This window comes from Rhyacophila brunnea, unplaced genomic scaffold (assembly GCF_057557595.1).
Source record: "Rhyacophila brunnea isolate RB1 unplaced genomic scaffold, BYU_Rbru_1.0 scaffold_4, whole genome shotgun sequence".
Taxonomy (NCBI): domain Eukaryota; kingdom Metazoa; phylum Arthropoda; class Insecta; order Trichoptera; family Rhyacophilidae; genus Rhyacophila; species Rhyacophila brunnea.
The window spans coordinates 14,136,501-14,162,191 of record NW_028233068.1 but is presented as its reverse complement, the minus strand read 5'-3'; the positions used below and the strand labels follow the sequence as shown (position 1 = coordinate 14,162,191).

Genomic DNA, 25,691 nt, shown 5'->3' with positions numbered 1-25,691 from the left:
GGTGAATAAAGATGCAAAATATAATAATAATTACGTTAAGAAATCAATGTGCATTTTAAAATTAATGCTTTTATAAAATATTTGGGAATGGTAATACGAGTGTTTACAACTAGAAAATATTCACTCTTTCAGTGCAGACGTGTTAACATACACTAAAGTGTGCCATTTTACCTGTTTAACAGGAAAAATATCTAAAAATAATGCACTGCAAGTACAAAATTAATACACTTTTAAATTATTATAATACCTCGCATTTTTAATGATTATTTACCGTAAATTCAATTTAATAACTCAACAAATCCAACACTTTAGATACATAAATATTTTTCAATAATTTTTTTAACTTTCAGTTGTGTTAACTGTTTTTTTTATTTGGTTTTTATCACTTTTCGGAATGACAACTAGATATATACTAAACCTTATCTGTATAAAATGAGTTTGTAAAAAGTAACACTAGCTCAATGTGACATTGTCAGTCTGAATTTAATATTTCAAAATGAGGGTAAACAACAACACATGCAGATGAGTTGGAAAATTTCGGTGGGTAGCACATATTATAAATTATTTGGTGTACAATTCGTTATATTTTTCGTCAGAATACTGACTATGATACGTTACAATACAATGGTGTTGGTTATAAAAACGATGCATTGAATAACACATATGCCTAAAGATGGCTAACAACAATAATTTTAAATGTCATGTTAGTAAATTTTTATCACACCGTGTCATGTTATTGCTACTAATACTTAATGTACATTAATCTATCAATGTAAAAGGTTATTTTATAATGTAATGTTAACAATTTTAGAATTAAAAATTTTAGTGCATCAGTTAATAAACAGTTGAATCGCCCATATTGACATGTTCCGCTTGTAAGTGTCCACCTCCAATTTGGCAATCAAAACAATCGCTGACGCGGGAAATGTAGGTCATTTTAAAAGTTGAACACTGCAGAACGACGCGACCAATTATTTAATGATGTACGAAAATTTATTTTGATTTTTTAAACGGCGATTAGACTATAGAGATTTGTTACGCCGCAAACTGATTTGAGACAATTTGAAATATTTTTGCCTGAAAAGTATTACCTGCAATGCACAATAACTTGCAAACGTCAGCAAACTGTCCACAATGCTGGCTGAAGCATTGTGAGGAATGAAATGGAATGGCATCGATATCACATATTGCCATAAATGCAAGCATTAAATTCGTGTTGTCATCATTACATATAAGGTTTATTTGTGTTTCAAGTATTAACGATTATCAAAAACAAAATGGATATTATTTTTAAGCTTCACTAAATATTGTAATGTAATAATTAATGATAACAGAATGTTGAGAGTTGATTAAATGATACAATACAAACGCAAGGAATGCACGAAGAAATACAATCAAATGCCTACGAAGTTAATTGCAAATGTACAAAAATTAAATGCAATAATTAATAGTGGTCATAAATACAACAAACACGTATATAAGGAATTGAACCTTTTTTTACAAATTTGATATACAGAATAATGATATGAATCATGGACACATTTGTGAGATAAACATTTTTATTTATAGACAACTTTTCAGGAATGAATATTTTTGCTTCATAATTGAGAAATCAAATCGAATTAGATTGTTTCATATGTGAAAAGAATAGTATAATTCCTTATTGTAGTGTCTTAAGATTCCGTACTTGTGTCATGATCGTTACAAACAGATTGTAGATGAATGTATTAATGTGTTTAATTGTAATATTTCCATCAAAGACTGACCGTGTAAAACTAAATAATAAACATGGTATAAAATACATCATGGATAACCTTAAAAATTATTACATACATAATATTATATTAGTGTTTGACACTTTGAATACTCAACGGTGAGTGTTGAGGGAGAAAACAGAGTATATAAAACCAATACCGATATTAATTTGGCAAGATGTTTTGAACAAATAGTATGTGGACAATTTTGATATAATCGATCAATACGGGTATGCGAATGATAACCAGACAAAACTCAACAGACTAGTTTTTATGACAAAAAAGGTTTGGTTTCAGCATTTATTATATCTTCTACTTAGTAGTAGTAGTATTCGGCAACCTTTTTGTCATCAAAGGTGTAATACAATAGTTGAAAAAGTTTTGTATGTGTAATATTGGTATAACCAGGTAAAAGAGATGTTTTTTTTTTTTTAAATTAATATATAGATTTCAACTTGGTAGAATTCCATTATAATGTTTTTGAAAGAAAGTTTTTGTCAATTTGTAAATTTTCATGATATGTATTAATGTTGATAGCCGTATCCGGCTAATCAGTCATACACTATCTTCTATGCGCATGCGTAAATGATTGACTCATGATATCATGACTAAAAAGCTACATAATTAACAAGCCAAGGCGTTGTTCGTGACTCGAATGACGTAAGTAATCAGAAACATGAAATGTAGTTAACGCGAAGACTTATGATCACATTTATACTAGAACCATCATATCTTGGTTACGATTGTACAGCGATGTATGCAATATTACGGACTAAAGCGGAGGTCGAGGTTTTAGGTTTAAACCTGAAAGTGCAGGGGGGTCGGTAGTTCCCCAGATCACCGTTATGACGTCTGTAGACTAGATATAATGGTAAGGCTGTAAGTGATACATTACATTGATAAATGATTTTCTTGGGAACTATTTTTACTGGTCATAGTTCTATTTATGGAGCTGGCAATCGTTACCAGATAGAAAAAGACTCGTAAGGTCACCAAATTGTCTGGTGTTCATTCGTATGCATCCGCATTTTAAATTAAACACTAATTTTGGTCTACAACAAGGTAATTTGGATTACGTAATATTATTTATCTGTTGAGGATAATAGTAACTTATCTACATAGTTATAGTTGTATTGTATAAATTTATCTGCTGCCTACTTACGACTATAATTATAATCAGACTTGGAAGGTTTGTTTTTAGCAGCACTATGGACTTTTTTTACTTACTACATTATTACGTTCTTGATAAATTCTTTTTGAGGGTGGGTGTCCATTCCAATATGTCGACATCATTGACTCTGAAAAGATAAATCATTATACAATCGAACTTGGTTATTACGATCTCGGATGTAATGAGGAAACATTCGTTGACATTTTAGTTTATGATTTTTTCCATACATTTATTCACTTCTAACGAGCTACTTTTCGGGTATGCCGAGCATAAGCAATAAAATCCGACCGGGCAGTTAACTAGACCGATGCCGCCGGGATCGGATTATGTTTGTGACACTAGTTGACACAATCGCTGCGTACCTTTTGATTAATTTTTAATTACCGCATTTAAATAACATGCTAATCGGATTGATCGGCCGCTTAATGGGGACAGGGCAGTTGTGTCATCCGCGTCGAATGAGTTAAGTGTCTAAGTACCTAATTGGTGTTTTCGGCGACAACATTGAAAAAGTATCTACGTATATGGTTGAAATTGCATGTAAAAAATTCAAGCTTTGTGAAGTCAATAGGTACCTACCAGCGCCGGCGGCTCATTACAATAAACAACTTCTTTTGTAGTTTATGAAAACCGTGCTTGTTTCGGGGATTTTTACGATGGTTTTCAGATTTTTTATTTTCTATGCTTAAATAGAATGTGGCGAGAAAAATGTTATATAACGATTTAACAAGTAATGCTTATAACAAGCAAATTCAGTCGGTCCCGTAATAACCAAGTTCGACTGTATCACACAATAAACGAAGATGAACAATTTACATTTATCAAAGGATTGAAAGCAGCGTAGACTCACTCGGTGTTAATTTAAGATTTTTATTTTAAATATTGATCTATAATATCTTGGTGTTCACCATGTCACATAAAACTACATACAATGTGAGAAAGGGCTATATAGCCAGAAGCACTTAAAAATCTAGAGTTATAATACAATTATTGATGTAGGTTATGTACTTTTCTATTTCAGTAATTATTTGCGACTCAAAATTCATTTTCGGCATCTTCAGGCACTGTGTGCATGTATTTAACATATCATCACTTATTATTTAGATATCTCACGTTTATACTTTTTGGACATGGTTGCGATAAGCAAAATCTCACAATCAATTACGGGATTAAAAAAACACTTAACTCCCTACATAAAATAAAGGTAGTTAATTTAAATGGCAATAAACTGAAAAAAAAATAACATTAATATTGCTTCGCATTGCAAATAATGAATCAAGTTTTCTGTACTTGTAACATTACTATATTATGTGAGCGGGTTAGAAAATAAAGATCATACACGGGTGATTCCAGTCATTATGAGGATTCCTGGCACTTGGCGTCAAAACAAGCGGAAGAAAAGAAATATTATTAAAAATCGATTACGAAATAACGAATTCACACTCGCTACTGTTGCGATGAACGACGGCTACCTGTACTTGAGTAATGACGTTGTAATAGGATTGTTGAATGTATTAACAATGGTTATGTTAATGCACAATACATAATATTATTTCCAAACAATTTCCAATACTTCTGTTTTTCCCATATTATATGTACACCTGAATAATTCTTCACTTAGTAATAATATTTTGATTTAACCCGGCCGGCGCCGATGTCACACACCTTGTACAAATCGGCCAAATTCGCAATGCGCATGTGTATAAATCGATGCCACCGCGTCCATATTTATCATACGGGACTGATTTTTTCACGTAAATTTGGCCTGATTTGTCCTTCTCCTGCCACCTATGACATATTTTAAAAGCATTGGTTCTAAATATAAAATAATCACCAAAGTTTCGAACCAATTCGTACGGCCAAGTTTTGCCGGTCGACAGAAATCAGTTTGAACTGCGCGCCGCGTCTGCGCAGTATACGACAGACTTTCAACCGAGCGGGCCATTGCGCGGGATTGTATTTATCGCATACAAGTTGAATATTTACCGCAATCGTTGATAAATACTTTTTTTGCTGTCTGGTGTACTTATCACATTAAAACTGGCATGATTAACTATTGAACGTATGATTTTATTTTATCGCGATTTTTAAAATACTTTTTGTACTGTCTACCGTGTCCCATTTTAGTGAATGTGAAAATTAATACTGATATCAATAACTATGGTGTGTGAGTTTAATGGTTTCTGTGATTTGGCGTTTCTTAATACTGTAGTTAAACATTTTAAAAACATTTCATAGTTTTATAGTGCGTAAATATGGAGGAAGAAAATGTGCGTACTAATGAGGAATTGGACTCAGATTATGACATGTCGGAAGAGGAATTGGAACAACATGAGACTGATCATGATGTTGACGATACGGACTCTGACGAGCCAATTGAATTTTTGCGGTCATGGAGAACTGGTCCGTATATTCCAATAGTTCACGAATTCAATGATTGTCGATCTGGCGTGACATCGAACGACTTGGACGAATCCTCTCCCGAATGTCTTTTCTTTGAACATTTTTTGAATAAAAATATAATGTCGGAAATAGTGAACCAAACGAATACATTTTTTAACCATTCGTACAGTGCGGGAGACCTCGGACCGAAATCGCGGTCACACAATTGGACAGACACGTCAGTGCCGGAGTTGTATACATTTTTTGCCGTATCAATGCTGATGACTCGAAATAAGCACACGTCGATAGAGGAACATTGGAGTACCGATCCTTACCTGCATGCAGACATTTTTGGGAAAATAATGGCTAGAAATCGATACCAGCTTATTTTACAAATGCTTCATTTTTCTGATCCTAGTGTGACCGCCTCAAATGATAGACTAGCTAAAATTAGATTACTGTTAGAACACACAAGAACAATTTTTAGGGAAACGATGATACCGTATCAGAATCTTTGCATAGATGAGAGCATAATCGTGTTTAAGGGTAGATTAATTTTTAAACAATTCATTCCTTCCAAAAGACATCGATTTGGAATAAAAATGTTTGTGATGTGTGACGTAATGACAGGATATATTATTGACTTTATAATTTATTGTGGGGAAGGGACTGACATACAAGACAATGAAAATCTCGGTATTTCCGGTGCGGTAGTGACAACGCTAATGAAAGACTATATCGGGAAAGGTCACACCTTATGGTGTGATAACTGGTATTCGAGTCCGGCGCTCTTTAAATACCTTCACTCTCACAAAACGAATGCTTGCGGTACAGTGAGAAAAAATCGTAAAGATATGCCAGAGTTCAGCAAACTGAAAAAGGGAGATACCGAGGCTAAGTACAATAGTCCACTTTTGGCTCTGAAATGGCACGATAGGAGGGATGTTCACATGCTATCCACCCTCCACGATGCATCATTTGGACCAACGGGAAAAGTGAACTATAGAACTGGCGAAAACATTGAAAAACCAAAATGTGTTATAGATTATAACAAAAATATGGGTACGGTAGATAAGTTCGACATGATGCTTAGCAACTTGTCGTGTATGAGAAAATCGATCAAGTGGTATAAAAAGGTCGCATTCCACATGATCGACTTATATTTATTAAATGCTTTTTATTTATATAAATTTATTAAATCTGACAAAAAAACATTGGGCGATTTTCAACTCTGTGTAATAAAACAACTAGTGGACAAATATTGTGTGAGAATTTCAAATGCACCCCTGCCTAAGCCGACAGCGTCAACTAGCGATAATCCCGTACGATTATTGCCCAAAAGTGCAACGGGACATTTGCCAGAATACATTTTACCGACACAAAATACCGATAAGCCTAGAAGAAGATGTTTCGTATGCGGGAATTCTAAAAAAAATCCGAAAAAAACAAAACTCTCTCGCTATATGTGCCCAACGTGTGATGTTGCGTTATGTCTGTCACCTTGCTTTAAAATATATCACACATCTAAAGAATTTTAAAATAGGTTTATTATTGTATTTGTTTTTTTTTTTAAATATGTGAGTTCGTGTTAATTTATCAATAATATTCAATAAGTGAAGTGTTTGTGTAGTTTAAATATATTAAAAGGGTCCCCTTTATATTTGTTTACGACTCAACCCGAAGACATTAATATGTGATTTATCGATATGCACTTGAAAATTAGTAACGCTCGATTCGTGGGAACGTATGCACAAGTGTCGAAATATTACACACCGCGCAGAGCTCTAACTAGTTGCTACAAAATGGCGACTTGCGGTAAGTTCTTTCAAATTTGGATAGCATTCGTTTGTTCGAGTGTTTCTGATATTATAACTGATTTATTACGGTTTTTTAGTGTGTCGAAATTATCTTAATGGCTTTGGGTTCTCGACTGGAGCTGTGACATATTTTTTATTGCTTTTTTTAGTATAGAACAAAGACGATAATGAAATTCATGCGTAGTTATGGTGCGTCATACGATTTTTGAGGCAGGTGCCGGGTTAATGTATTAATTTGGTATATAAACAGTAATTAACTATATTATATATTTTCCGATGGCGAGTGTCCATAGTGCCTGAAAATACCGAAAGGCGTTGGATGATACATGCTTCATAAAAAATTACTCAAATGGAAAAGTACCAAACATCAATCAATTAGGTATTAGGATAGTATTAATTTTGAATATAACACCATAAAGCTACATAGTGGATAAAAACAACAAGCATGGACAAATCATTAAAATTGGCACATGTAAAGAAAAGGACAAAAACAAAAAAAGCATATAGCATACATTAACAAGTCAATCACAGGATTCGAAAAATGAACGCCCAACCAATAACTCCTCACCATTTTCTAGATACTTTTAGATGCATTTGAACCCTCTGTGGGACCACCAATGAAGCTTCACCGTCACGGACTCAGTTACATAGCCACCCAATCAAACTCACCGAGAGTCATCAGGCCTCTTATCAGCTGTATGCTAAAGTAATGATTGAAAAACAAAAAAAAAAGGGAAACATAGGAATGACACTTAGTCCATAGTACCTTGCCCACACCGACAACACAGCAATAACAGTGAATTTTTCTAGCACTGTAGACAAACTTGCACTTGGAAGATTTAAGCACATTCTTATGCCCCGTACAAGGTATATATAGAGAATGCACCAGTACCACGACGGATACCGAGTGAAGTCAAGCAATCCAGACTAAGCAGAAACGTACAAACAATCCAAAGTACCTAATCAACAGTAATTATCAAAATCGTCCTCGGGCAATGGATAAGTAATTCCCTCGAGCAGAACGTGATCCAAACTGAACCCACAAAAAAAAATCCAATCCTCAACCCCTGGTGACCGAATAACCAACCATTTTTTTTTTTACCAAATTCCAGAAGCAGCACTGCTGCAATGGACACTCTTTGCATTTCACCAACTGCTGAGATGCTGGGGGGAACTATGTTGCAAGTTGGGGAAGAACAGGTCATCCGGAAAACCACTGACAACAGCAAAGTGATGCGAGTACCGAGCGGCTGAATATAGTTTCATTTCTTCTTATGTTCTCGTGCTTAATGGTCTGGTTTACTGTCAACTTGTCAGATGCCTGTGTCTATAAATTTACGTAAGAATATAGGTGGAGGGGCCAAAGGATTTTTTTGAGACTCCTATACTTCAGGCTACATAGATAATATCCATATTTAATATCATGTTTACGTAGTGTAGTCTAAAAGTAAGAAAAGATATATATTTATTTTCGCTGTGCATAATATGAATTACGTAATAATATACCTCGGTGTCCACAACTGGAGGCAAGGCAATGACAAGCGTTTGCGCCAAGTACTTTGGATCTTTCGCCTTCTTGAAGAAGGGATGCTTGAGCAGCTCCGAAGCGGACGGTCTCCTCACCGGATCCTTGTCCAAGCATCGCGATATCATACTGCGGAATGTCTTACCGTATCCTTTGTATTGGTCTTTATCTGAGGCACCTGAAAGCATTAAGATATTAAAAGTCAATCCATTGGTTTCTTTTGTGGTCTTCCTGTTGCCCTTTTCCATGCCACGTAGTGCTATTTGCAGTTTTTGGATTTCTTTTACGTTACAAGTCTACATTTCACATGCATATGCGAGCAATGGTAGCACACTACGCTTGAGGCACAATGGGAGGTCACTTTTCATACCATTAAATTCGAATTAACCGCCCGACCTCTTTGAAAGTACGCGATACGCGCTCTGTGACGTAGCCCTGGCGCGCTAACCCGTATCACGTTCGCGCTTTAGAAAAAAATACATCTCGATGTCTACAAAACGAACGTGATACGCTTATGGGTTTATACATACATACAATTCACATACTCAGTTAATTCTTCAAGGTTAGTCGACGCGCGCGGTCGTTTGGAGACATTTCGTAAGGTTCATTCAACTTAGTACTACGAGTCAGGGGCGCGGTACATGCGTTTTAGTGCGTAATTATTTTGAAGCGCGTTTTTTGTTTCCTGTACAGTTTTATTTGTTTTTTGTATGAATAATGACATTTATTTTTATGTGAATACTATACTGACTTACTTTTTGTGTGTGTATATTGATATTTATTTTTTATTGGTGACTTTGAACCCATTTATTTTACCAGTGAACTTTTTTAGTCAGTAAAACATGTCTAGTGAGAGTGAATATGAGAATATTAGCACCTCCGGGAGTGATACCACAATAGATGACAACTCTTCGTCTTCGCAAGACGATGTAAGCGATGTCGAAGAAGACATTCCTACAAGTTCTCAGGAGTGGGTTGACATAGATCCGGAAAACGACATTTCGCAGCAGCCGTTTCAATTTACGGAAAAATCTGGCGTTCCCGAATTTATGAACAACTATAAGGAGGAATTCGAATTCTTCAATTTCTTCTTTGATGAAAATCTTTTGAAGTTGATCGTGGAGCAAACTAACATATTTGCTGAGCAATTTATCAGTACAACACCACATTCATCCAGCAGCCTCATAAGTTTATGGCATCCGACTACAGAAAATGAAATGAGAATCTTTTTTGTCATAATTTTAGTCCAAAGCATAGTAAAGAAACCAGAAGAAAAAATGTATTGGTCTAAAAATCCTGTATTTCTTACGCCATTTTTTGCTCGAACACTGTCATATAGGAGATTTATACTGATAAAAAAGTTTCTTCACGATAATAATTCCGAATATGATGAATCTTCACACCCCAATCCCAAACTAAATAAAATTTGGCCTGTCTATCAATATCTTCAAACAAAATTCCAGGAAGGTTACATACCAGAAAAAAATGTAGCAATTGATGAGCCTTATGCTGTACAAGGGGAAACTAGGGTGGATACAATACATACCCCTCAAAAGATCCAGATTTGGTATAAAAACATATATGCTGTGCGAATCGTCGTCTGGATACATATGGTCCACAATAATCTACACTGGAAAAAATACTCTCTTTGATCAACAATATCGAAACCTCCCTGTTACATCCCAAGTAGTTATGAGCCTAATGAAACCATTGCTGAACAAGGGCTACTGTCTTACCACGGATAATTTTTATACATCGCCGGAATTAGCCGAGATACTCACTTCAAATAAAACTGACACATACGGGACTCTAAGATTTAGGCGTAAAGGTGTACCAAAAAATATTTCATTTCCAAAGAAGGTAACTAGAGGGTATACTAAAGCCTACAGAAAAGGAAAGTTGATGGTGATGAGATGGAGGGACAAAAAGGATGTATTTTTCCTTTCCACTATCCATAGTTGCACCATGATAGATGTAGGCCAGGGTAAACAACGTCCTACTGTGGCAAATGACTACAATTTCACTATGGGAGGCGTTGACCGCGTTGATCAACATTTGGCAATCTGCCCTGTTACGCGGAAACAGGGTAAGAAATATTACAAAAAAATGTTTTTCCATTTGCTCGAACAAGCTTTGTGGAACGCATTTGTTTTATATAAAAAGAACGGGGGAAAAGGAAGTAATTCGAAATTTAGGGTGAAAGTAATTCATCAATACTTAGAAAAATATCACTCGCCAGAATTTTCAGCGAAAGGAAGAAGAACATCCACAACTCCAAACCCATTACGTCTTACTGAGAGACATTTTATTGATACAATCCCGCCAACGCAAAGTAAAGCAAATGCAACGAAACGCTGTGTTGTTTGCTGTTCCAAAACGGATGATAAAGGGAAAAAAGTGAGGAGAGAAACGAGATATTATTGCCCCGACTGTAATGTGGGCCTGTGTATCCCATGCTTCAAGATATATCACACTAAGAAAATTTTTTAAAATATTCTATACTGTATCATCAGCCGGGTCAATCCACTGCATCATGAAGGCCTCCCCAAGCTTCTTCCAACTCTCTCGGTCCTGTGTCGTTATCAATCAAACATGAAATACTGAAATAAAATCCCACCCAAAGCAAAGAACCACCCACCAAAATAAGAAATAAACCCAAAAAAAAAAATCGCTGCCACGTATTTCCGCCGAATTTTATCAGTTCGTCAATCCAGCGGCTTTTAGGGCGATCCTATGGCCATTTCGTGCCCCTTGGGTACCACTGGATGACGGCATTTGTCCAGCGCCCGTCCTTTCGGCGAGCAATGTGCCCCGCCCATCTCCATTTCAACTGTTTGGAAACGTCTATTATATCGCGTACTCCTGTCTGCTTCCTAACCCAGGTGAGGTTCTTTTCTCTATATATATATTTCTATAAACCCTTATACGTATAATTTTAACAAAAGTAATATATTATTTTCAAAATATTTTTATTACTACACTACAAGTTTCCAACCCCTGATGTAACACACTAAGGAAAAATAAAATATATGCTTGATATATTTCTGTAATCCCTTTTATGTGTAATTTTTACACAAATAAAATAATATTTTCAAAATATTTTTACTGCTACACCACTAGTTTGCAACCCCTGATAAAATGAATCTAATCTAATCTATTGTAAATGCATCTATTTCAACAAAATATTGTCAGATATGGATGAGGACTAATATTGTTTTCGTATTACAAAGGTAAAAAAAGGTGACTTTTTTTTACCCATTTCTTGGAAAATAACTAAGAGGTAGGGCAGTTAAATCATTAATTCAATTAATTCTTTCAATAAATTCATTGGTTGAAAACAAAGTTGTTGAAAACCTCCTTCTATAGAGATGGAGCCTAAATGTATGAAATTGAAGCAAAAAAAGGATCAATGGTCCACATAATATGAAATTAGCTATAAGTGACAATGCATTGCAGGTAAGAGAACTTCACACTACTGCTATGACATTTATTTGCCAATTTGCAGGGTGAATAAAAAGACAATCCGTCACAGTGAGCAGATAAGCAGCCAATAATACTACAGATCAACATTACTATTTAGATGAAAAATCCGGTAAAATTTGTGTAAAACTGTTTATAATGGCAATCGTATAAGTAATCACAGCGAACATAAAAAATGGCTGCTGTTGCATTTGAAAGAAAATCGGAGTGGCAACTGAGCAACCTTAATATTTGTGGAGTTTACCAACTTAAACATGCTTCAGCACTTGCTGAATAACTTCAAATGTTATAATAGAAATAACGTATAAGGCTCATTCTATTTATAGTCCAAATTATTTGGTTAAAAGTGAATATTTTCGTTAGATATCTCAATAAACCATATGAAAGCATATTGTGTCTGTCATCTGTTGTACAATTGACAATAATAATTGGGCAAGGGTCTTACCAGTGTCCAAATTGGGAGCTTCTTTCTCCAACGTCAGCATGAGGATTTTCATGGCGGGAAATTTGTGGTATGGAGGTGCTCCGGTCGCCATTTCAATTGCTGTTATTCCAAATGACCAGATGTCAGCTTTGTAGTCATAGCCACGACCCTTAAATTAGAAGTTCAGTTACATATACAGTCAAACTTGGTTATTACGATCACGGAAATAGTGAGATCTCGGATGTAATGAGGTAACATTCGTTGACATTTTAGTTTATGATTTTCTTCATACATTTATTCACTTTTATAACGAGCTACTTCTCGGGTATACCGAGCAAAACTGTTAATGTGTCGATCGTTTAAAAACAACATCTTCGACCATAAGCAATAAAATCCGACCGGGCAGTTAACTAGACCGATGCCGCTGGGATTGAATTACGTTTAGTGCACTAGTTAAGTGTCTAGGTACCTAATTGATGTTTTCGCCGACAACATTAAAGAAGTATCCACGCATATGGTTGAAATTGTATGTAAAAAATCAAAGCTATGTCAAGTCAGTAGGTACCTACCAGCGTTCATTACAATAAACAACTTCTTTTATAGTTTATGAAGCCATGCTTGTTTCGGGGATATTTACGATGGTTTTCAGATTTTTTATGTTCTATGCTTAAATAGAATGTGGCGCGAAAAATGTTGTATAACGTTTGTTTGTTTTTTTGAAATACGTCATTTCTTTTGGCATTCCCCAGTAGTTAAGCTACAACATACGGCCGTAGCCATACATTGACAAACTAAAACTGAAGTAGGGAGTAAGATCATGATAACGCGCGTGTTTGAACATGTACTGTTTAAAAAAAAAGATTTTTTTTTTCGGTTAGGTACATGTTCTTACTCCCTACTTCAGTTTTAGTTTGTCAATTTATGGCTACGGCCGTATGCAGTGACGTCCCGAGACAAAATGCCGCCCCATTTTTTATACAGTATTTTTTATCATCCTTTCATGACACCAATATCTAAGAAATGTGTTGTGTCATTACTAGCAAAATATATACCACTAAATCTAATTGAATTGCCATCTCTACTTCAATAGAGAATATTTATTACGAATCCACGGTTTTACATAGGTACATTAAAAAATACACATGACAACTTTCAAAACTCGCGAGTAACTGGCAAAAAAATATTCGGATAAATTAACTAGGTAAGTATGTACCTACCTGTAATTCAAATATAATTCGCATGTGTCATTGCTGGTCATCAAGGATGTTACCAAGGACAACGGAACTAAACTAGACATCGCAAACTCGACAAAAAAATTAATTCAGTTTTCTTAAACCTTTTATCTTAATTAATACATTTTATTTCCATCTAGTGAGGTGTTTTTTTTAACGGAAAATTATTTCCATTATTACTAAGTTTAGGTAGGTAGCTATTTCTATATATACCAAATGATTCTTTTCGATATGCCGCCCTTCGAGTAACTGCCGCCCCCAAGCGATGCTCAATCTGCCTACCCCCACAGGACATCACTGGCCGTATGTTTTAGCTTAACCACTGGGGAATGCCAAAAAAAATGGCGTATTTCAAAAAAACACTACCTTATTCTTAGATCAATAATTATTATAAAGCAATCATTATTTGTAGGATGTTTATCACATTTGAATGGTCAAAGACATAGCTTATAATCAGTATCTTTAGAATTATCTTCAAATGTGTAAATCTTGCCCATTTTTTGAATAATAAAATGCCTAATTCTTGTCAAATTTGGGATCACAGAGATTATCAATATAATTTTTTATCATAAATATTTCACTATAATAATGTCGACATAATTTATACTGATGGTTTTATAAATGCGTTTAAAAATTAATAAACGCAAAAAATCTTAACACCACTGCACTGAAATATGACTATATTCTAAAACATTAGGGCGCGAGGTTTAAAAGAATACTATTTTATGTAATAAAAATACTTTATGCAGTCATCAAATGTTTAAAATAAATATAAAGGATAATAAGGCTTCAAAATTATATAAATAGATTATCTACAACGTTTAAGGAATGTCCAGGATCATGCTTTGAAAATAGAATAAAAGCTCCATTTTGACCCACGCAGAGCATGTCCGCCCTTAAGCTATGAATAAAATTCCATGTTTTGAAGTTTTTATTAAAATTTAATCTATTCAACAGCGAATTGCTGATTGACCATATACTAAACAAAATATTATGATTATTTTATATTTACAGATATAGCAGACATTGGAAACAGATGGCTCATTTGTGATGATTTGACTGGATACATATTTTCACTATAATATTGTCAAATCTTGACAGAGACCAAAGATGTTGAAGAAACTATCTTCTGTGATTTCCCTTTCAAAATCGCTGAAGTAAGAGTGAGTTTGTTCAATTTAAACTATTTATTTACAGTTTGTATGAAGATGAGTCCCTTTTTGCTTCACATTCTATTGTAGAACGATTTCTTCAATATGTTTGGTGCATAGTACACGTTGTAATAATTAAAATAAAACATAATATTATACATGAGTACTAAAATCCAGATAATTGAATATCAATCAGGACCAGTTTCGAATGCTTAGACGGACACCGTCAATAATACAAAAAAATCAGTTTTATTGCAATTCATAATTAAATAATCACAATCCACAGTATTGGTGTTGTAATTAAACTAAAATGAATACTTTACCTCGTCCATGACCTCTGGGGCCATCCAACAAGGTGTACCGACAAATGTGTGCCGAACCTTTTGTTTTGACCTGTCAAGATCCGTGGCCAGCAGAGCCGAGACGCCAAAGTCTGCTATCTGAACGGTACCGCCCTCTCCCAGCAGGATATTGCCAGCTTTTATGTCCCTACAATACATTACGACAGTACATTAACACAATACAGTAAAACCTCGTTAGTAAGAACACTGAAATTTTCCCGAAAAAAAAGTCTTTTGAACATTATTTTCATATAAAACCATACCTTTAATTCGAATTTCGTAATTCGAAATGATTTCAGAGTCCCTGGCATATAAAAATATTCAATAAAGCGTAATAAAGTACACTATTTCATGAGCCAGTCATTGAAAATTGTGACAAGACTTTTCTTAATACATCAAAAATTACTTATTTTATGACAGTAATAAAAATAATCTTGACATTTTATGACCCATTTCGGTAGGCACATCTATGATCAGAAACAAAATTAATGAAAATCAAAAAAATGTGTTTTCCGCTGTATTCATAACCGATTTTTTTTTTTCAAAATTTTAATATTCCCCCCCCCATACATTCCATAATTCGTAATTTGATTTTTTTTTCGATTTTCAGTGCCATGGAATTCGTTTTAACGAGGTTTTACTGTATGTACAAATAATTCAATTGCAGTTTGCAATAGGAAGCATCACAAGAGATTCCATTAGTTAATCGAGCACATTGAAATAAAATTATCTATGGTAAAGTATGACAAAGATAAACTGGGAGGGTCTCATACAGCGACTCAAAAAAAATAATAACAATAAATTGGGTAGCAGTACCTTTACAATACATTAGTAAACATGCCACATTGCAAATTCATTTCATATTTCTCTGTAGTGGGGCATTATTAGTTTTCATATGTTTTTGTATTTGGATTCCCGTACAATAATTTCATACATTAAACACATTACAGGCCCTTTCACCCCTGTCTTATAGCAGTGGATACTTTATTTCCAGAGGGCAGGGGTTCAGAATGATTTTCCAGAAAATTCTTGATTGATGTCAATAAAAATATAAATAACCGAGCTTAACAAATCAAAATGCATTTTCAGAATAGTATCTCATTTTCTTTTTTGCTGGTGTGCCGACGTTAATTGATAATATAATTTATTGAAATATCACCTGTGTATCTGTCCATTGCTATGAAAGTATTCAAGACCCTTTAACACTTCTTTGAGAACAGTAGCGATGGTTGTTTCATCCAAAACGCCATTCTTGCAATCAGCAGTGCGCATCTTTTGCTTCAAAATATCTAGCAGACTGCCACCTGTTGACGAAAAAAGAAATACATATAGACCTGAACTATGACAATAATCAATTTCGTATAGTGTAATTTGTCCGTACTAGAAGAAATCGCATCTGTACATGTTTAAGGTTAAATTCTTCCACTATAAGGCCAATTATCTTATATCGTCGGTGTTTTGTAAAAAGGGCGAATTAACCAAAATGCTATTTTACAGGAGGATTTTTAACTATTGACATTTATTTGTTTATGACCTGTAGATGATTATAAATATCTAACAAATTTATAATAAAGCTTAGAAAGAATATTGTCATTATAATAGGCATTATCGTATAATATTTTAAAAGGGCTAATATTATGTCACATTCGCTTTTTAAACGTAATTTTAATTAATTTAATTTTAGTCGATTATCGTTTTTAAGTACTTTCCTGTGGAGATACAAATTCGCTGTTTTTACACAACAAAGCTAGTGGGGTACATATTGTATTTTCATTAAAATCTCGATTTCTACTTTCTCGATTAAAACACCGACGATATATTTGTCTTGATTTATCAGTAAAGGGTTTAATAAAATTTTAAAAACTAACTGACACCATTTGCAATTTGTATTCTTAGTTCGATGAAAACAAATAGGTATGGCTGACCAACTATAATGTGCACTATTTATGTTGGACCTCCACAGCCTACCTCCATGCTTCGCCACTGATATATTATCTACTCATTTCGCATATTAGCAACACATGAGAGACAATAAACTGATAATATTGCGAACGCTGGCAATTGTCATAGTCGATAGCGTTATAAATAATCTTATAATTGGTATTGCCTTATAATCCGTATTGTCTTATAATCGGTAATGTCTTATAATTGATGCAATACGGTAAAACATCGACTGATCGATTATCAACCACAACACAGTTTAAATTGCGGCTCATCAGCCCCTACTAATATAGATTTTTTAGAATATAATGGGTAATTATGTATTATATACCTTCTAGCAATCGAAGTACGAGCCACAGTTCGTCTTTGACGACAAAGCTTGTATAGTATGTGACAACATTCTCGTGATTGCAGCTTGACATTGCCTGAAATGAAGAAACATGACGAGATTGAAAATAAAACAGATTTTAACAAAAGAAAAAAGAAATACATGCCATGAGAAATGAGTCATAATATGAATAGGACACTTTGCATCAACTTAAATATTGCAATTCAATCTAGGTTATTTGAGTCACAAGACAGAAGTATGTCACAAATGACGTAAGTTGTTTCTTGAGTCTACCAATCCGGAAATTTATACGAAAAAGGTGTGCAATGACAGATAATGATTAATGTTCCGTGTAGTATAATATCCATAATTTATTATTGATTTTTAAGGCGGCGGAATTAATAAAATCCAGCAGGTTCCACTGACGTCCACATCAACCCCGCCTATTACTTACGGCTTCTCATCGCTTCAACTGCGGACCTCAGCATTTACCGGATACATTTTCCATAGGCAGACACTCCACACTTTAAGCATAGTGATGAAGAGCTAGCCTGCAGTTATAATTAAAGGTGCTCACATTGCAACATGTCGCGTGAAAATGAATGAATGTGGGTTTTTAGGATTGTAAGTAATATGAGTTATAATCAATGACATTATTAATGAACAACGCACTCAGTACAGTAGCTAGCGAGTAAATTCGCACATGTATAGGTAGACGTCACGTGATAAAATTTCGCAATTTCCATTATGGGATATCACGTAGCGGGAATTAACAATATCACCTTTATTATAATGGCGTTAGAACAGTGTTTCTAGTGTCAATGTTCATTTGAGCAAGCGATATTGATATTAAAATATGAATTATGTCATTCGGCAGACCCGACAAAAGGCATCGGGAATTTATAGCAATATCACCTTTATTGTAATGGCGTTATAACAGATTATGCCATTCGGCAGACCCGACAAAAAAGTGAATGTCATTTTTTATTCCAAATGCTGCGTCCATATTAATGTCATTGGTTATAAAAACTCCCAAGAGGACAAAACTGATCCTGACCATTATGTAATCATGTGAATTATGTTTACTTATTTGAAATTTTTCTAATAAAATATTTTTCCACCTACACTTCACAGTAAAGATCATAAAACTGATACTGAATAAAAAATTAAATAAGGAATATCTGTCCAATTATAAGGTTGATGATAGAGTCTAGAGATTCTAGTAAAACTTTATTATAATTATTATGATGGTAAAATAGGTACTTAAAGGTAAAACACCATTTCTGCTCCAAGACTAAAGTGTCTTAACCTTTAAACAGCCCAGCTGAAAGTACTAGGTATACTCCCCAGGGCCCAGGAATTAATTATATTATAAAAAAATTAAAAGAATAGTGAAAAGTCCAATATAATGCACTTACATATATGAGACCTCAATTGAAGTTCGGCGAAAAAGTTTTTCATACACAATTTCGTGAAAATGTCTGAAAATTTTCAGGTATGGTAGGGTTGTCACAACACTGCACTTACAAGAATTAGTTGATTTTTTTTTTTTTTTTTTAAAAAGTATTTTGAAAAATAAATTTTATAGTATTTTTGTAAAATGTCACCATAAATACTTATAGCACTAAGAAGTATACTAAACACATTAAAATCACTAAAAACTTTCTTGTGTATGGAAAATTTCGAAGCACGGTTCAAAACACAGAGCAATGTCGCACTGCTTGCACAAATACCTAGTTTCTTTCCGTCTTTTCTGATTTTTTGTATTGGCACATACATAACATCTTCTTGCCGCATTAATTTTATTGTTAGTAGGTGGTATTTTACCCAAAAAATGTCTTTCTGTTAGCCTAGAGGGTAAGGGTGCTTTTCGCTTCAAAAGAGTTTTTGGTTCTAACTTATGTTTTTCGATCAGTTGTCCGATGACTTTCAATTGAAATTCACCCAGCGGTTGTTTTTTTCCAGTTTTTTGTTGGAACAATACATGGGCATTCAGCAGAGATAAATCTATCAAATGGAAAAAAAGTTTTTTGTACCATTTGACAGTTTTTCTTGTCGAATTTACAGAAGAAATTATCATATCACTACGATCCACAGCACCCATGTTTTTATTGTAATCAACAATGCATTCCGGCTTGGAAATCGGAATTTTAGTCTTATAGTCTACTTTTCCAGTAGGTTTGAAAGTATTGTTGTGAATTGTGGACAACATTGTAACATCCTTTATATCCTTCCACGCCAAAGCCATAATTTCGTCAGTATGGAATGTATCGGTTTCCCCTTTTTTCAATTTCTTAGTAAATTTGGGCATCCCAATTCTGTTTCTCCTTACGGTTCCACAGGCATTCGTCCGGTGATCATAAAGATACTTGAATAACGTTGGGCTGCTGTACCAGTTGTCAATGTACAATGTATGCCCTAGTTCCAAGTATGGTCCAAGCATCGTTACCACCACGTTGCCCGATATACCGATGTAATTATTTTTCTCAATTTCAGTTTGTTTTCCGGTATAAATGATTACATCTAAGACAAAACCAGTTTTGCAATCAGCCATTACAAAATTTTTTATTCCGAAACGACTAGCCTTCGTCCTGATGAATTGGCGGAATAAAAGTCTGCCTTTGAAAAGGAGAAGACTCTCATCAATACATATGTTCTGATATGGACACATGTACTGCTTGAAAGAAATTTTCAGTTCCTTCAGGACCTGTCTAATTTTATATAGTCGATCTCCGGGAACCTGCGTTTCATTGTCACAAAAATGCAACATTCGATGCATCAGTTCGAAACGATTCCTGGACATGGTTTCGGAATAACATGGTGAAAATAACAATCTGTGGATAGACCAGTGTTCAGATATTTTATTCCGTGAATTCCTTGACATTAGCATACACAGCCCCAAAAATGTGTACATATCATCAATTGTGCAGTCTACCCATCGCCGTAGACGATCACTCAAAACTGTGATATTTTTTGTGGCAAATACAAATTGTCTGTTGGTCTCTCGGACTAACATTTCAACAAAAGAAATATCGATGAAACATTTGAAATAGTCCATTTCGAGTGCATCCGAAGTCAAATTATCAGCTTTGCATCCCAAAACGTTAGCATCGAAGGAAAATGCGCGTGGCTCAAACATATCCGATTTCCACTCAAATGTCGGTCTTTCAGTGGATTCCGGTGTGATAATTTCACTTTCATCGACTTCCAAAGTTTCCTCAAGTTCGACATCCGAATCATCACTTCCATCGTCTTCAGATTCAACTGTTTCGATAAGGTTATCGATTTCACCAACTTCGTCGATCTCATCCATTTTGAATAATAAAATTTGTAAAACTAAACTCGTAAATAAAACACTTTGTATACGCAAATCGAATCCGAAATACAAATAAAAAATAGTCACAACACTTAGTTCTTTGTCAATTTCTATCTAAAAACATCGAAAATCTTTCTTTTCATTCAAGTTTAGTAGGTAAAATCTAAAACAAAACTCGTAAATATAACACTTTTTTATACGCAAATTGTATATGAAATATAAATAAAAACACTTGGTCACTCAATAGAAATTAAATTTCAATGTAAAACATTGAAAACATTCCAATTATAACGCAAATCTGAATAAGAAAGCATTCCGAATTAGCATCCCGACTAAATGATATTCCGGCGACAACTGACTCATCACTATCGAATCATACCAACTGCCTATTGTACAAGATATCCCAGTGTGCAGGGGAATTTTGAGCTAACCCTGATTTGGCCTCTCGGGAAATTCCCTTATTCTCGCGATGTATGCGCCGTACAAATGTTTTTTGCTTGCAAGGTCTGATCAGAAATGTAGTTACACGTTTTAAAATTAAATAAATAAATATTTGACTTATACAAGCGCGTAGAACGGCTCGGCGTATATCGTACGGTACGGGCGCCTGAATCACCGCCATGCATGACGTAAACGTTACGTTACGGGCAGCTATCAGGTTAATAGACTTTTATTACTACAGCACTTTGTTAGCTAGTCACTTGATTCGTTGGATCCATGCTCTGGGTTTAACATACATATTGATTGAATTTTTTTTGATCCAGCCGCGGATTTCAGTCTGCAACTCATCGATTATGAGCCAACTGTGGTAAACTCCGTTCCATGGTAGGCATAGTGATAATTTTTAATTTGTTATCAATTAAGTATATTTGATAACATATTATTAAAAAAATTCAATAATAATAAAATATTTAGTTGTGAAGGTCATAACTTAGGACTGTCATCGAAAGTAAAAGCATCGTAACGTGCAATAATCAATATGATCGAAAATGCAGTGTTTTCTTTGCAAAATGATAAACACAAAATTTATGTAGTCATACGGCATGACTATTTAGCAAAATTTGAGGCTCAAAAAGTTTGGAAAATAGCATCGGTCTTATCTCACCTCATTTCACGGCACATATTTATTTTGTTATGCATTAATTACAAAATGTAGCTGATCACGCAGCGTGGATTGGATGTTTTTGACATATCTACTCAAAATAAAATAAACTGTCAAATTATTAAGGCTATACTTCAGCTGGGGCATGGTTTAAAACGATTGTGGAGAATGTGCAAACGACGCATGTGGAACAAAAGATAATTTGTCATAAAAATTCAACATGCGTCTATTTAGTGTTATGTTTATTGTTCTATTTGTAATAATAATAATATACCTATACATTGACATGTTTTCTTTTTCAAGTAAATGGGTAACGTTTTTTAGTCATCTTTACACAATTTATGAATTAATTCCCCTGACGCCATCACAAAACAAATTGACGTGTTCACAGCTCAACTTTCGCTCTCTGATTGGCAGCCAGTCCGAAATTTCATCGCACCTATAGTTGAAAATTATTTACCGTTTCACTGAAGTATGCTCTTAACAAACAGTTCATTGGCGAATAATGAATAACGAATATTAAAACAATATACCTTCTATTTCAAATCTATATGCTCCACCTGGAGCAAAAATGCTCGTATCTTCTGCAATGTGCAGTATCGATACCTTTTTAACGGCCCTAATCATACTGTATTGATTAATATTAGCTGGTAATAATTTAATGGTGATTAATAATAAAAATATGAGATTATCAAACCTGTGTTTCTTTCACCAATTCCTCCATGGACGTGTTCCACTTCTCCAAGTTGATGCATTTTATTGCGCATTTTTCTGAACGAGACTTGCACACCGCTGCGTATACCACAGCAGTTGCCCCAATACCTGAGGATGAAAAAAATCATCGACACGTCTACAACAACCAATATGGAAATAACATTTTGTATTCCATATTATCTGTCTTTGTTATATCTGATTCACTAGAAAATTTCAACAAGCATTTCATCATAACAATTCGTGGGGTTACTGCCAAAAGTTGGTAAGTCTCGAAATCATGTTATGGAGTAATTGCAATTTGCAGTTTGACATGGCCTCTAAAATCAGGTATAATGCTACTTTATTCATGCTCTATGTGCATGTTCTATATATCGAATGACCTTGATTTTTTTTTCTAGCATAGACATTTATAATAGGTATTATACAGACACATAATCCGTTAACTCTAAATACCTTAATTATCGATTTACCAACTTTTGGCAGCAATTATTATACTGTTTGGTTCGTGTGTATCCGGAGCTTTTACTGTAAACTATAAAAATATATTCAGAATAAAGATAGATATTCTACTTAATGGAGAATGTCTGGTACTCCCAGTTGTACACAATCAGAATCAGAATCAAATGCCACGTCCTGTTAAATGCTTGCATTCTAACGGAGGAGATTACAAATGCTTGGAGCAACTGTAGGTTGATATTTGAAAACAGATGCTTGTGGTGCAATGATTCTATTCAGAAAGGTGTAGATAAGAGAGAGGACCATGCAGCCTCCTGTCACACCTAAGATAAAGATGCACAATTGAACCAAGCTCGGTTAAATGTAACGGATCTTTCAATTTAATCTATACCTGGCCTGGTTCTTTTCAAGTCGACAAGATTCTAGCGTACCTACTGCATGTCTATTCCAGCTACGTAATATCATAACACCCAGTAATACTATTACTGTGATCCGAGACAATCCCAATATATTACCGATGCGTTGTGTGCAAAATGATTATCTAAGCCTTAGTTAGATTATATAGACAGATTCTAAGGTTATCTATATGGCAAATTTTTGGGTTGATATCCTTGTTTCGCCCTAAGCTTGAGCTCATGGTGCTTCGGGTGAAGTTGTGCGATGCGCGTGCTTACGCAGTGAGTCATCACTAATATTAAAATAACATGATAGGTGGCGCGGTTATCTAATTAACACACACGGCGGAAACACTGTTAGTGTTATTTCATTCTAAACGCATGAAATAGCATCATAACATTTTTATCACAATTTTGCATGATTATGGAGCTGTGTTATGTTGGAATAGACCAATTGGAAGGCTAGGTACTTAATATCATGTTCAGTCTTAGATACAAAATGCAAGAAGGCTGGCAAGTAATATAGTGGATCACATGATGTTCATATGCTCCAGCTAAGGAGTTGAAATGTATAAAGAATGAAACATAATGTATGTTGCCCATATAGTAAACAAGGTTCCTTAGTTCCTCGACTCTGATGAAAATGGATAAGGAAAGATACAGGAAGAACCTGTGTTACTCACTATCGTATGAGAATAATCTGTATTTATGTCACAAGTCTAATGATTATTCATTCAGTACCTGATTAAAAAGGGATAAATAAAACAAGGAGAAACGGTACTGTTCGGTTATACGGAATACAGCGGAAAACGCATTTTGAAAATAGCCGATAAACTGGAATATTTGTTAGTTTGGGTTAGGTTAGGTTAGGTTAACCTAACAAATAATCCAGTTTATCGGCTATTTTCAAAATGTGTTTTCCGCTGTATTCCGTATAACCGAACAGTACCGGAGAAACTACTAAAAAGGGGGCGTTGCTCAATAATTGCTGTTATATTTAAATACCTACTGGTATCAAATGGAAAAGTCAACAACAGTGTTATATATACCTACTAACGCGAGACTGATATTATGCTAATATTTATTGTTATTTTTCAGGTACGCATGGTTAATATAATAATATATGCAAAAGGAAAATAACATCGATAACATGTGTCAAATCGTGTCGTGTTTATGTTCATTGGAAACTTTGCAGGTACCTACCGGTAAATACATTCAAAATAAGTTATACGATACGAGGCCGTGACACTAGAGCCTAGTGTGACCGGAATAATGTAATCATTTCGACGATCGCTTGCGTAACTATTACTCAAATCACCGTTAGAACATTACGGGCTTAATTAATTAATTGAAAGATTAATTTAACTTGTCGTAGTATGGACCTATGATAACACAATGACAGCGAAGACGATGCACATGATAAGACAGCTCACGTTAGGAGTTGTTTTGAATAAACTGATAACGTGTTTACTTTTTCGAAGCTTTTGAAGTAAATATTTACTAACCGATAACGTTTCCAAGCTCGTAATCATCTTTGCTATTCGGCCAAGGAGCTTGACTTTTTCCCGTTCTCGCTGCCATTTCGGAGATAAGTAAACTGTCTACAATACCGACTAACCGACTTGAGAAAGATAGATAAAAAGAATGACGTTAACTTTGGTATTGCCAGAAAATATTTTTTTTACCAGACTACACTCAAGGCAAGAATTATTAAAAATGAATCGTTTTTATTAAAATAATGTAAATAATGGTATCCTGTGAAGTAGACCTAGAGGCAGCTGGATCGATGAAATGATAAAGTTCTGCGGAAGTACGTGTTAGCGCAACGCACAGGACCGAGAGAAGTGGAAGCAGCTTGAAGAGGCCTTCATCCAGCAGTGGATATATTCAGGCTGATGATGATGATGAATATAGGTATACGCGTAGTATATAAAGATTTACATTAAATTACAGTGCAAATTACTTAACTGTATTCTAGTCAAATATTATTATTACCACGAATCAAACACTCAAACCTGCCTCCTAGCTTCCACCCATACGTGAGGTAGAATTGGGCCATACTGATATCAAACCACTTGTTATAGAATACCAATTGTTAATTATTATCACGCTAGAAATAACTAAAAATGCTAAGTACTTTTATCTAGCGGTTAATTTCAGGA

At 34.6% G+C, this 25,691-nt stretch overlaps 1 protein-coding gene across 4 annotated transcripts; it reads right to left on the bottom strand.

Moving 5' to 3' along the window:
• On the bottom strand, positions 1 to 25,193 carry LOC147066921 (serine/threonine-protein kinase OSR1-like). 4 transcript variants are annotated; one of them, XR_015071537.1, is made up of 9 exons: positions 25,035 to 25,193; positions 22,662 to 22,786; positions 17,550 to 17,643; positions 16,437 to 16,581; positions 15,260 to 15,425; positions 12,575 to 12,722; positions 8,631 to 8,827; positions 8,227 to 8,451; positions 1 to 3,052 (listed from the first exon to the last, which is right to left on the bottom strand). XR_015071537.1 is itself a non-coding variant. In XM_085954732.1 (8 exons), the coding sequence occupies exons 1-8, from the start codon at positions 25,108 to 25,110 to the stop codon at positions 3,044 to 3,046; spliced, it is 960 nt and encodes a 319-aa protein (XP_085810858.1). In that variant the 5' UTR covers positions 25,111 to 25,193; the 3' UTR covers positions 2,188 to 3,043. The 4 variants fall into 4 exon arrangements, 2 of the variants coding, with proteins under 2 accessions (XP_085810858.1, XP_085810857.1); XR_015071536.1 differs by having other exon boundaries at positions 2,188 to 3,052; positions 8,212 to 8,451; XM_085954732.1 differs by lacking the exon at positions 8,227 to 8,451 and having other exon boundaries at positions 2,188 to 3,052.
• Positions 25,194 to 25,691: the final 498 nt, after the last annotated feature.